The following is a 15,308-nucleotide window of genomic DNA, read 5'->3' on the forward strand; positions in this document are numbered from 1 at the left end:
TAAATACAAACTGTACTATGTATTGTAAAATAAAATTATTAATACCGAGTTTGGTACATATACATTTAATTTTTAAAAAAAAATCTTTAACGATAAATGACAATTCTAATTACTGCATAATTATACGGTACAGCATTAAAAGTATATAATAGTTAATATTATGCAATTTATATTATTTTTTCAGTAAAAAAATTACGTCAGTTATTAAAATCCGAGAAGTTTTTTTTTATTTTATTTTTACAAAAGCGCAAAACACCGCCTTTTATTTATTCCAAACACACACAAACATAACATTTGTGACGTCATTCGTTTCATAATAGGATTAATCATGCATCAAGATTTCCGGGTTCGAGATTAAAAAGTTTTCGTCCTCGAATCAAAATGGCGGATAAATTGGATATTATAATCGACGGCAAACCTCTTTCGGCTCTGCGTGTAGTTGATTTGAAGCAAGAATTAGAAAAAAGAGGTCTATCTAAAAGCGGAAGCAAGAAAGATCTTTTAGAACGACTGAAACTTGTAAGAAAGCATTTGTTAGAGCGCGTGTTTACAAATCGTTAGAATCCATTAGGCTTAACTCACTTCGCTAGTGTTTTAAACAAAAGTTTACATAGAAATCATTAACAACTTAATCTCGGAAATTATGTTAGAAAAAAAAAATGTATTAGAAACGTATTATTATAATTGAAAATTCAATAGCGATTATTCGGTAATAAGAAATGGAATATTTATATATTTACTTAGTGCATGTAAACAGAGCGTCATACGCAACAAAACGTAGGTCTACGGGAGAGCGTGCTATTGCAACGTACATAATTCACATATGTATTTAGAAAGATGTTGCTTGTCATTTCCTGTTTTTCACATGATTAATGCTAAAATCGAGTTTTATTAATTTATACTTGCAAATCTTATTATGAGATTGAATGAAATTCAGTGTTGACCTAATTTTTTATTTTCATTTCATTTTTGATTTGATTTTTAAAACTTAAAGGAAAAAAAAATATATTAAATAAACTGTTATTAATTTTATTGATCAAATTAAATTAATTGAAAAAATTAATCAATTTTGTTTATTTATTATATAATTTGTTAAAATAAAAATAAATTTAAAAAAAATTATTTTAAAGGATTTATATAAATTAGTAATGAATTGTGTTTTAAACAGCAACTTCAACTTGAGAAACTACAAAACAGGCTGGAAATGATGAAGGTATGTATTTGTAGTATATAAACTTAATATGAATTTTTTAATTATATTTTTTATGTAAATAATTGCTTGGAATTCATTAATTCTATATAAGTTAAAAATTTTGTGTTTAAATTTTATCATGCTTATAAAGTGTTAAATTAAAACTTTTAATAGTCGTGATTGACTTCTATTATGTTAATTTTCTATTTGCCGTTAATAGTGAGGTTGTGGCTGAAGTTTTTATCTCTAAAACGTGAACGTCGAACGCCTCTATCTTGTAAGCGGTGCTCGATGTTCGATGTTCACGTTTTAGAGATGAAAACTTTGGCTGCAACCTCACTAATATGTCTCAAACCCATACTTATCACAATGACCACAAATTATTTTAAGATGACTGTTTTTTCATTTTATTGACTGTAATATGAATAATATAAAATCAAATAAAAATGAAATGAAAAATCAGATACCTTAAAGACATTTGTGGTCATTATGATAAGTTTGGGTCATCAAACCCAAACTTGATGCATATTAATAGCCAATAGAAAATTAACATAGTCTCCAAACAAGAAGCAAATTATAGATTTACTATATAATGTTTAAAAAATACGTAGCCATTGCTTAGTAAATGCAAAAAATACAATATTTTTAACTACACAAAATTTATTATGTAAGACAAACATATTTAACTAATTATAGAATATCCACAAAACAAGTTAGAGAAAGTTATAAAATACAGATAAATGTTTATATTTAATAAGAACCTGAAAGAATAGAATTAAAAACAGGATAGAAATTGATGCAAATTATTACATTCTAGTTATCTTGTTACAAACAAGAAATAACTGACCTAATTAGAGTAATTAGTTGTTCATTTGATCTCCTTTTTAAATTAATACTAACAATTCTGAAGATTCAAGTAGAATTTCAGGCACATAATTTCAGTTTTGTAACATTTATAATTTTCAGAGAAATTTAACAATTTAAATGAAATTTTTTTGATAGTATACTTAATTGATATTTTAGGCTCTTGTAATTATATAATTTGTAGAGATAAATTTTTTTTGTAGTGTTTTAGTGTCATTCAAGAATTGCTTGGTTGGATTGGGAACTGGTTTGAATATTATCCATAAGAAATAGTGAAAGAAACTTCCTGATATCCAAATTTTCAATATTAGAATTATTATAAGGAATGCATTAGATTTGGATTACAGAGTATATATGTTACTTGTTTTAATTAAATTTTTAATTTATTTAATTAATTATTCAAAAATTTGTTAAAAATTTATAAAATTACTAGCAGATATGCTCAAGTAAAAAGTAAGAAGGACAAATGTTAAAATGCAAATTATATTAAAAGTTTGGTTATTTTAGCCTACATATAAACAACAATTCCATAAATCAAATTTTTGATAAGTCATGGGATCTGCTGAATGATAGTTCTGCAGATTGTCTGATTTTAGCCTACCATTCTTATGTTTTCATGGAGTGTCAACAAGATAAAGTCAGAAGTGGGGTGTTTTATGATAGTCTGTATTTTTCTCAGGGTTCCAGAGAATAAGTATAAAAATATGGGTGGAAATTGGTGAAAATATTAAAAAGTGTACAGCAAACACAGACAGACATACAAACATTCTATAATATATATATTAAATATATATAATTTATAATCATGATAAATACATAAATTGAAAATAATAAACAACAGTTAACCACTTACTATTGATACAATAACATACTTCTTTATACAATATGCATATTGTAAAAAGAAAGCAATAATTGTCTACTAAGGTCTCAATAGTAAGTGGTTAACAAATAAATTGAGATTATCTTGTAATTTAACCACACTATTTTAGCGTTTATATTAATTAGTCAATTCAAATTTATAAATTGCTAATAAAATAATATTTAAGTTTTATTGCTAATAATATAATATACCAGAAATAATATTTAAAAAAATATTTTATATTGATAAATATCTGGTCTAAGTTGTCATGAAAGTAACAAACACTAATTGAAACTTTGATTTACAATGCTTTAACTAGGTTATCAGAATTCCTCAGATAGTAAGTAAACAAATAAAATTTTTTTAAAATATTTATTCAATGTTTGTTTAAAAGTAAATAAATAATATATACTGTATACATAAATCATTTATATTAGTTTCTCTATTTCATTTAGATTTCAGATTAACTGCAATTTGTTTCAAAAAAGATTTTAATTTTATTGTAAAAGTAATCATTTGAAAATATTAATAAAACAAAAATAAGATCTTCTGTAAATTAATATATTATTTTAACTAATGAGATGAATTAGCATTGCCTTTAGAATCAACATATAAACAATGGATTATATCTTTCTATGGTTAAGTACAAACAAGTTGATATTGCAGAAAACTTGTTGGAGGTGATGCCAAACTAAATTTGTTTGATTGTTGTAGGCGTGACCATTGACAGTTCAACATCACTACATCATACTGTTTGAAACTTTTATATCTAACATGTTGGATTTTTTGTGCAACATTCTGGAGATGCTTATGTGCAATAAAATATTTATGCCACTTATTTTAGCAACAAGCTACAATTTTGAGTCAAAAAAGTTTTTTTTATTATACCTATAAGAACATCATAATTATATCACTAAAGATATTTTATATATCATTTACTAATTAATTTATTGCCGATAAAAGACACACAAGAGGTTGTAGCACAAAACTTATAAGCACAATTGTGCTTATAAGTTTTGTGCTACAACCTCTTGTGTGTCTTTTATCGAGAATTTCTTCCCGAATAAGAAGAGAGAGAGAGCCAAGATTGTTGACTATTAGACTTTCATGATAATCCCAACTATTATATACAGATATTCACCGACGGATCTAAAAGCCGACAGCAAGGTGGGATCAGCATTTGTGGTTAAGGAATGCAACAATAGCAATTTCTCTTACCAGGCAAGCTATCGTCTTGCCAGTATCTGTACAATTACTCAAGCTGAACAGTTCACCATTCTGCAAGCTCTTAAATATGTTAACAACTCTAAGATCAGGAATTGACATATTAGGATCTATTCTGATAGCCAAGTCGCTATCAGGAGAATAGTCAACAATCTTGGCTCTCTCTCTCTTCTTATTCAGGAAGAAATTCTCTGCTCACAAAACAGCGTGGCCTTCTCATGGATCAGGGGCTATACAGGGGTGGAAGGGAACTCTTTGGCGGACTCCCTCGCAAAGCAAGCTGCTGCTTCTTCTGCCACCCCCACCTACTGGGGAGCCTCAGACATTTCTATTGAAACCATGATTCACAGTACCGCCATCCAGTTGTGGCAACGCAAGTGGGAAGACGGAGACTCCAGAAGAGTGACCTACCAATACTTTCCAAACATCTCGTCCAGACTTCAAAACAAGAATTTCTGTGCCAACTTCCATAACGCACAGCTCCTGACAGATCATGGAAATTTCCAGCAATACCTACATCGATTTGGACTTAGGGAACATCCCTATTGTGACTGTGATGACATCTCCATACAGAATGCCACTCACTTGATCTTTGATTGCACCAAACACGACAATCATCAGATTAATCTGGAAAGAGTAACACTAAAAAAGGGCTTCAATTGGCCCTGTCCACCACAAGCTCTTGTGGAAGATCCAGATATTTTTGCAGCCCTAGAAAAATTCATCCATGCTACTGGCGCACTGGACCCTACCTTTAACTAGTTCGTCCTACTGTTATTGGGCCTTTTACTTTTGTTTATTACTGTATTAATGCACCCATTACGCCTTACTTAGTTTTTTCCTTGTCATCATTTATCAACTTGTAATTTATGTATTCATTGTATATATTTTGTATATTATCTTCTGTTTAGTTAATAAATGCGATGCAGGCGCTCACGAGTCTTCCTACTTCACCATCTATCCTATCTTACTTTTTCTTCACCTCCCGCCTTCCTCAACTTCAACTCTTCTCATTTTTCCTATCCCCTTTCACACCCAGGCAATACCTATGAGTAGTCCTGGGTCTTCATCCCCTTTGTGCTACTGCTACTGTGTGTCTTTTATCGGCAATAAATTAATTAGTAAATGATATATAAAATATAAAATATCAGTGAGTGCATACTATTTTGCTTGGTTTGGCTCTTTTTAACCTTTATTTAGTATATTAATTCAAAATACAATAATTTAGAGATTTTGATTGCCTATTAATCCTTAACTCTAAAAAATTATACAACCTTGATCTTGAAAATCATTATTATGAATTTTCGATAAAGCAAAGTAATTATTGTTCCTCTAGCAATTCATATTAATGCAAGTTGGCTGTATATTGTGAATGATATCATGAGCTGCAGGATTGTTGAAGGGAAGTAATTACATGGCTATGGAAATCTCATGTGATATCATGTCAAAAGTGATGATATTGACTAGTTTGTGCTTGGCTTAAGTCAGTGATTTGTAACTTTTTTATTATGTAAAACTTCTATTTTTTTTTTATACAGTGAGGAACTAATTAATTATTTAAATGAATATATAATTCAGATTCTATAATTCAATTCAAGCTGACTATGAAAGTCAATCTAAATAATTTCAATAATAATTATTCCAAAAAGATTATAAAAAACTTTAAAGTTCTTTTTTTGGCAAAAATTTAATTCCAATTGCATTAAATCTTCAATTTTTAAAATATTTTAAATTCTGCTTTATTGGAGAACAGATTTTCATTAGCCTACCTTAATACTTTTAGAACTTTAAATCAAATTCAGCTATATTATTTTGTGAAAGTAGTATTTTAAATTTTAAATTCAGTTTCCCAAAGAATCTCAAAATATTTTAGAAATTTGATTTAATTTCAATGTTCCAATTTGTTATGTTTAACAAGCTGACGAAGTTCCTGTATGTTCTCTCAATTCTTTTATTGTTTAATTACAGATTTTTCAATATTTATTTATAGAAAAGTAATCTTTTAAGAAATGCATTATTTTTTTACTTTTTTTTTATAAATAATATTGAGAAGACAATAGTAGAAATTTGTTTTTTAATGAAAGTAATTTATAACTCTTGTTAAAAAATGTATGATTTGCGTGAGATACTTCTGAGTGTTACTAGCATGCTATGATTTGTCACTCAAGAAGGTTACGATGGAGTAATAATTATACTACTCCCATAAATTAGAGTTGAAATAACTGAAAATTTTTCAAAAAGGATGATTACATTTTTTATCAAAAATATGTTTGATGTGATGTAAAATATTTTAATACAGTTTTTGTTCCTGTGTAATTATTGCAGAACCCAGGTTGGAAATCACTGTTCTAAGTAAAATTGTAAATGATTTAAAAAAAGAAAATTAATTGTACAGCACCCTTTAGCTTGATATCCATTGAATAGAAAAAGGTAATAGAAAAGCTATATACAGGGTGCATTGGAAAGTCCCTTTAACCGGAAAATTCTTGTGAACGGAGAGAGCTACAGCTACGCAAGTGAAGTAACTGTATAGTAAAGCGACTACGCCCAACCTAATGCAAATGACAGCAGTGCCCCTAGTGGCAAAATTTGGAAAATAGGCAGTGCAAATCAAAAACGAAAACAGATAGAGCAAACTTTCCAATTAGAAAGTTTTAGAACATCAATTAATTAGTACGAAACGACATGTGTTTCACACGGCTAAGATAAATTTTCGCCTGTAAAAATGTCCGAAAGCAATGCATGCCATTTTGTGTAAACATTTGAAAGGAATAGCCATAAGTATGAAGAAATACACACAATTTATTGCATAAAATATTTACTGTATTGACATAAGTACTTACTAAAGTACTTATGTCAATACAGTTTGATAACATCACACAAAGAAACAACGGAAAGGCAAACTGTCACACAGTGACAAGTTAATGTTGAGTATGTTTGAAAAGTCTGCCATTGCTCACAATATATGTGAGAGTAATTCTGCATGCACATTTCTCAGCATGGAAGGTGTCACACTATTGCTTCCACAATCACCGGACCTCACTCTATTGGATTTCTTCCTGTGAAGTTACATAAAAGATCAGGTTTATGCAACTCCACATACAAGTCTGCTAGATCTATGTCATCATATTACAGATGCTTGCAATAGTATGACACCTTCCATGTTGAGAGATGTGCATGCAGAATTACTCTCACATGTATCATGAGCAATGGCAGACTTTTCGAACATACTCAACATTAACTTGTTATCACTGTGTGACAGTTTGCCTTTTCGTTGTTTTTTGTGACAGTTTGCCTTTTCGTGATGTTATCAAACTGTATTGACATAAGTACTTTAATAAGTACTTATGTCAATACTTTAGTAAGTATTTTATGCAATAAATTGTGCGTATTTCTTCATACCCATGGCTATTCCTTTCAAACGTTTACACAAAATGGCATGCATCGCTTTGGACATTTTTGGGTATACAGGCGAAAATTTATCTTAGCCATGTGAAACACATGTTGTTTTGTACTAATTAATTGATGTTCTAAAACTTTCTAATTGGAAAGTTTGCTCTATCTGTTTTCGTTTTTGATTTGCACTGCCTATCTTCCAAATTTTGCCACTAGGGGCGTTGCTGTCATTTGCATTAGGTCGGGCATAGTCGCTTTACTATACAGTTACTTCACTTGCGTAGCTGTAGCTCTCTCCGTTCACAAGAATTTTCTGATTAAAGGGACTTTCCTATGCACCCTGTATACATAATTTTATCTACAAATTCTTAATTGACAGTTATATAAGTGAACAGCTCATTCTAGATTTATGACCTAATAGCTATTTATTCAGTATCCTATGGTAGACAAAAAATTGTCTAAAACAGAAATATTTTTGGATTTTTTAGTTTAGATTTCTGAAATATTAGAGCTAAATTGAATACATATAGGCCTATAAATATTTATTTTTTTAAATGTTGATTATTCTAAATTGAATTATTTTTCTTTGATATATATAATGTTAATAAATGTATGTGTGATTATATGAAATCATATTGTATATTGTAATTGGTAATTTTTTATATTCTTTTCTTTGATTTAATGAGTTTTAAAAGCTGATTTGAACATGTTTGTTACATTAATAATAATAAATTTTACTTCATTAAAAATGATTATATTGCTTACGATATAATTTACAGCAGTCAATTTTATTAATAAATTAAGAAAAATATTTTATGTTTAGTATTAACAGGTTTTATTTGAATCATGTATGAATAGATTTGCATGTTTCTAATATAGACGTCCTTGACTTTTGAACATCTTGCTCTTTAATACATAAAACTTTAATATCCCTAAATTATGATTTGATATCCCTAATTTTTATATGTGAAATTTGGACTTTCATACATTTTCAGATGACAAAACAAAAATTTTTAAGCTATTATGAGCATTTTCTGTCAGTTTTGGTTTCAGTAAAAACAAAATCATTTATGAAGATTAATATTTATGTCTGCTTTTTGTTTAATCTAAGGTTTAAATGTTTTAAATAATATATAAACATCTCAAATCCTGATGTTTACTAATAAGCCAAATGATTGCCATATTTTAATTGGGCTACTGCTACTATTAATAATTAAATTCTGAGTAATTTGATACTAGAGGTAGGTGTTAGGCACCATCTCTTATTAGATTTATATTTATTAAATAATTTAAAATATTCTGGAAGAAAATAATCTGTCCATAGCAGGATTCAAACCCGCGACTCCTACTTACCATTGGATCAGATAGAGGTCAGATAGCTTAACTGGTAAAGCATTCAGATGGTAAGTGGGAATTGCAGGTTTGAGTTCTGCTCAGGGGCAATTTTTTTTTCTAGAATATTCTAAATTATTTAATAAATATTAATTTAATTATAATTATTAAAATTGATAAGAGATAGTACCTCTAGTTCCAAATTATTCAGAATAGAATTATTAATAGTAGCAGTAAAGCAGCCTGATAAGAATATGGCAATCATTTGGTTTTAAATAAGATTTTTCTTTGTAGTGGTTTGGAAACAGAACTCCTTTTATAACAATGCAACTCTGACCTTTGGATGTATTTTAAAGAACACATTATATTCAAAAGTCATGGACTAGGGTAGGGGACAGTTTTGGCCAGTGTAGTACCAGTTCTGGCCAGAAAACAAATTTAACTCAAAATTATAATTACAAATGAAACAAACTTTTATTGTTAACTATGTGAACAGTTAACAATAAAAGTTTGTTTCATTGGACAGATTTGAATATGTGGTTATTATATTTTTAAGTTAAATTTGTTTTCTGGCCAGAACTGGTACGCTGGCCAAAACTGGTACATCTACCCTACCTGTATTGATGATGAAATTGATATTATTGTACAAACCATTCTTGTGAAGTAAAACATATTTGCATTGTATAATTGAAATATTATAAAATGATATAAAAAATATTTTTTAGTTTAAGAAAATGTTTTTTAACTTTCATTCACATATTTAGATATACATAATATTTAGATATATTATATAATATTTAGATATACAGGGTGTACTAAAAAAATGTACTCACTCGTTATTAGTCCTAGGATTGAGTAAACTAGGCTAGGAGAAAAGACTAATGTTTTCTATAATGCCATTAAATTTTCTTTCATTTAACTTATTAGACTATGTCAGCGGTCGGGGAGCTGGGGTAAAAATGAAATTATTGGGGGTAATAAGGAATTTCTGCAAAACCTAAAGAGTAAAAGTTTTCAATGAAATTATTGTGTTCCAAAATGATAATTTTATTTGGTTTGTCTGTTAATTATTATTTTCATGAGACTTTTTTCATTTTCAGTATAAAATGATTCGATAAATATGTATCGATTTTCTTCTTTTCAAAATGAGGGGGGTAATGTCGATTTACACAAATATATTTTGGGGTAATGGCTAAAAAAAGTTCCCCACCCCCTGGACTATGTCCATAAACACCTAAATCAAAACTTAATATATTAGTAATGGTCAAAGAGTGAGTACATTTTTTTGTGATATCTTGTATACTAGAGTGAAAAATAAACGAAACTTATGCCCCAGGTTTTATTATTTATTATACAACATATAGAAATACAGTAGAGCATCAGTTATCTGACTTAATTGGGGACTGGGGTTGGTCGGATAACTGAAAAGTCGGATAACCGAAAAGTATGAAAAAATACATTATTAGTATAGTGTATTAGGCCTGGTTTAAATACTAGCCTCCCTTTCATGGTCGAGCCAGTGCTGCCAGCTAAAACATGCAAAAAATTTAACAAAAATAATATTAAAGTAGCCAAGACATAACCAAATATTGTAGCGCCACATCACTAGTGGACATTTGAATTTGCCGACTAGAACGCGGTCGGTTAATTGGGGGTCGGATAATCGATGCTCTATTGTATTTACTTCACACTACTATCAAAACAGATATGCAGAATATTTTCAGGACCCAAAATTTCTCCAGAACATAAATTTTAACATACAAAATTTTTCTGAAAATTGCTGCATATTAGCATACAAAATAAATAAAATTTTATGCAGGAATTAATAATTATTACTAAATAGTTTAAAATATCCTAATTGAATCATATAAATAATTAAATAGCCCTACCATATAATTTGCCGACAACACCAAATTCATAAATTAACATAAAAATTTTAAAATTAAAGAATGCTTTAATTGAAACATGTATCATTAGCATCATCAGATATTGTATACAATTATAAACTTGATGTAATACATTGATTCTCTCTCTGCGTGCCATATCAGAGATCTTGATGTCGGCAAACACCTGGTGCAGGTTAATAAGTATTTAGTAAGGCACCAAGGTTATCCTAGGGGAAGTTACAACCAGAGTGGTTCCCTGTTGCCTTCTCTGGTGCATGATGTTACGTGAGGGGAAATGTCTTCTGGGAGGTCTTAATACATTGATTAATGGAGATCAAATTGAAATAGAACATGATAGGTGTCCATTACCATTGCCATAGATGATCTATTTTTATCACTGGGCTCTAATTAATGGACTTTTTAATATCCAAAACTGCAAAAAAATATAAATAAACATCACTAAGCCTGATGAGTATATAATGAAATACCAACGATCGCCTTAAAAAATCTGGCAAAAATCATCTTTTTATATCAATCATTTAATTAGTCAATTTATAGCCCAATTTTTAAGGCAATCATTGGTATTTCATTGCAAAAAAATTTTCACAGTAATGATTGTGCAATTTTTTTCTGAAAAACTATTTAAGAAAAGCACCAATATTTTGCAAAAAGTTCTGCAAAACAATAATGCAAACTATTTCAGTTTTTAACTGACATTTTATTACTTTTTTCTTGAAAATATGACCATATTTTATAATAAATTTTTAAACATTTAACATTAAAATATATCCATGAAAAATTTGAGATATAAAGAAAATAATGTTTATAAAATGATAAAACTTCTATTTAGCTATTTAATTAATCAAGACAATTCAGAAAAGTTTTTAAATGCAAATTTCCATGTGAGAAACAAGTGAATATTTTATCTTAATTTAAGCTGACAAAATTTCATCTATTGAATAGCAAATTTCATCCATGAATAGAGTGTTGAATAAAAATTAATATTTTTTTTTTCAGTTTTTTTTAATCTTCAGTTCTGGTTTCTCATAAAAATTAAAACTGTGGTTTGGTAAATGAAACTAACTAACATCTTTTACATGTGTTCATAAAAGAAAATTAAGCTTTCACAGATGTTTTTTTTTTTTTTTTAAACATTTAGATATTGAATGTTTCAAGTTTTCTTTGACATAGGATCTCTCTGTATTTTGTGAGTTTCCTGTATTAATTCTTGTAGGCTTAGCTAAGATGCATTTTATTGCAACATTTTTTTCATCATAATAATTTTCAATTGCAAATTTTTCTGGACTGCTTGAATTTTTCCTAAACCTCGTTTTCATGTTTAGATATATTCTGCACCCTTGTGTCAAAGTAAATTCTTCTTTCACCTACATATTTCTGCTAACATATCACTGTCAAAGCTCTTCTGGAAGCCATTTTTTGTGATGTTTTTAATGACTTTCATCACTAAGTTTTCCAGTCTGTTGCTTATTAGATAGAGTCTGTAGCCCTTCAATTTCTATTTCATTTTACAGAACATCAAGATAGTAAAGAGATTGAGAAAGCATGGTCAGATATTTGCTGACCAGGAACAATTGAAAAGCTATGGTGAGAATTGCAGCAATTGGAACCCTTAAAGACACCAATAAAATATGGTTTCTAGTACTGCTTTGACAAACAATATGATGCTAATAAAAGTATGTAGCTGTAGAAAATACTTATATTGAAGGTGGTCTTCTGTACATACATATACTATTTATGTGATAAAAGTTATATAAAAAGTTCAGTTTATTTTTGATTCTACTATGTATAATATTTGAACATCATTACTTAATCTTTAATTCCGGTAACATAGCATCTAATACAATATCAAACTAACTCTTAGTTGAATATTGTATTAGACATTATGTTACTGGAATTAAAAGTTAAGTAATGGTGTTCATTGGTACCGGTAATTAAACTAGAAGATATTGTTATTTAATTTATGTAATTACTATTATAATATAATAGATACATCCAATACACCTTATTGCTGAGAACATATACTTATTACGTATAACTAACGTTTTCGGCCCACTTTATGGGCCATCCTCAGGTTACAGTTGTTCGACTCTAATACAAAATCGAACACGTTCAAAATTAAACTAAATTAGAACATACATTTTAAAATTAAACAAATAGAACAAGTATAACACCAAATAATAAATAAGAAAATCCAAATAAAACACAAATGTAAATGCAAATAAAATACGGTGACTGGCCGTAAACATTAAGGAAAAATTCCTTATCCTTTAACCCAGATATCTACTGAGCCTCTGTAGAAGCATTATTATGTGTGTTACTTTTTACCATGTACTTCCATGATGACGGTAACCCCGTCGCATCTTTATAATTTAAATTATATTAATGTATAACCCAGATATCTACTGAGCCTACAGAGGCTCAGTAGATATCTGGGTTAAAGGATAAGGAATTTTTCCTTAATGTTTACGGCCAGTCACCGTATTTTATTTGCATTTACATTTGTGTTTTATTTGGATTTTCTTATTTATTATTTGGTGTTATACTTGTTCTATTTGTTTAATTTTAAAATGTATGTTCTAATTTAGTTTAATTTTGAACGTGTTCAATTTTGTATTAGAGTCGAACAACTGTAACCTGAGGATGGCCCATAAAGTGGGCCGAAAACGTTAGTTATACATAATAAATATATGTTCTCAGCAATAAGGTGTATTGGATGTATCTAGTATATTTAGTAAGAAGGCTGAGTTTGAGTTAGTGATTTATTATAATATAAATATTATATATTTATATTATAATAGTAATTACATAAATATTAGTTATAGTGTGTTTATAATTAAAGTATAACACTTTAGTCCACTCTGGAGACAAAACTGTTAAAGATAGATCAATACAATTTTATACACATATAAATAAACAACAACTAACCCGTTATATATAAAAACCAACAACTGTACGGTAATCTTATATCAACTGGAAGGGGAGATCGGACCGAAGGTCCGGGTAGCGTAACTGGTAACGTGTCTGCATGGATAGCAGAAGTTGCGGGTTCGAATCCCGCTTCGGGCCAATTCTTTTCTTCCAGTTAAGCCTAAATTTATTTAAATTATTTAATTAAAATTCTGATTATTAAATTTAGCAAGAGATGGTGCCTAACGCCTAACTCTAGTACCAAAATTAACTTAAATTATTAATATTACTATAGCCATTTGCTAGCCCGATAATTCAGCAGTTGTTGGTTTTTATACACATATTTATCTTGACATAGGAAAACTGTGGACAGAGTTTCAAAAATAGTTACAATTTTTACTACTGGGAGTCTATAATGGTACCACTATTGCAGCAGCAGCATCACATAACAGTAGTGATATAATACATGCTGGAATTTTTGTCATCCTTAAACTATAACAGATGTTTGAGTAACATCACATTTATGCAAGGTGATGCAAGACTGCAGTCATTATGAGAGATATACTATCTGATATGTTTGGTAATGAAAATGTAAAAAGTCTTTTCCAATGCAAGGGTCTGTTCAATCACATGATTATGGGGCTGTTTGAAAAGCAGAGTTTTTACAGGTGGAGTTGCAAATTTATCAAAACTAAAGAGGTGAATTGAAAAAGAAGGTCTTGACATATTACACATGGTTGTTGCTAATGTGATAACTTGATCACAATATGTGACTGATGAAAAGCATGTTGAATAGTGTTTTTGATGCTGTTGAAATAGTGGCACTGTTATTGCAGCAGCATCAAAGAAAGAAAATTTTAACTATTTTTAGAACTTTGTCCACAGTTTTCTTGTGTTGAGATAAATGTACAGTACCTATAAAATTTTATTGATTTGTCTCCAGAAGTGGTATACTTTAATTATAGACACTCTGTAGATAAATATATATTTAATGTTAATTACTCATTTGTATCTAAATTGAATATAATGTTTATTGAAGTACAGTATTGTTATATTAATTGGATTAGAAAAAAGTTTAGGTCTTCTAATAAACATATTACTGATTAAATAAATTTATTATCATAAACTAATATGTCAGTTGGTAATTTAAAAAAACAAAAAAAAAAAAGTCAAAAATGAATCTAAAGATTCAAAATGACACTTATCCAACAAAATATTTTACTCAAAACTATACAAATGTTTCTGACTAAATTGATAAGTCTAGACTGATCTGTAAATTCAGTTTGTACATTTTTTTATGTGAAAGTCAAAAGCATCTTTTTAATTTAAAATTTATTTTAATTTGTTTATTATCTACTATACCAAATTGAAAATCATCTAATGTTGAAACCAAAATATAGGCCATTGAAACAATATTTAAGAAATAGTTTAAACTGTTTTCATTATTATAGAATAACTAGTTCAGAAATAAATAGAACAATATCTAAGTAATTCAAACGAACATCAAACAAAAAAACTGGAGGAATGTACTTCATCTAACATAGCCTTAATTGTTCCAGTTAATCACGTTCATACTTGTTCAAATGTTTTTGACCCAACTTTGGGTCATCTTCAGGAAATCGTTGTA

At 28.8% G+C, this 15,308-nt stretch overlaps 1 protein-coding gene across 2 annotated transcripts in view; it reads left to right on the plus strand.

Moving 5' to 3' along the window:
* Positions 1-362: 362 nt before the first annotated feature.
* LOC136990317 (apoptotic chromatin condensation inducer in the nucleus-like) overlaps positions 363-15,308 on the plus strand; it is a 45,694-nt gene continuing 30,748 nt past the window's right edge. For both annotated transcript variants that reach the window (XM_067288710.1, XM_067288711.1), the window contains exons 1-3: positions 363-519; positions 1,169-1,213; positions 3,235-3,255. In XM_067288710.1, coding sequence (XP_067144811.1) covers positions 382-519; positions 1,169-1,213; positions 3,235-3,255 — 204 coding nt within the window. In that variant the 5' untranslated portion in view covers positions 363-381. The remainder of the gene's footprint in view (positions 520-1,168; positions 1,214-3,234; positions 3,256-15,308) is intronic.

This window comes from Centruroides vittatus, unplaced genomic scaffold (assembly GCF_030686945.1).
Source record: "Centruroides vittatus isolate TY-2023 unplaced genomic scaffold, ASM3068694v2 scaffold_899, whole genome shotgun sequence".
Classification (NCBI taxonomy): Eukaryota; Metazoa; Arthropoda; class Arachnida; order Scorpiones; family Buthidae; genus Centruroides; species Centruroides vittatus.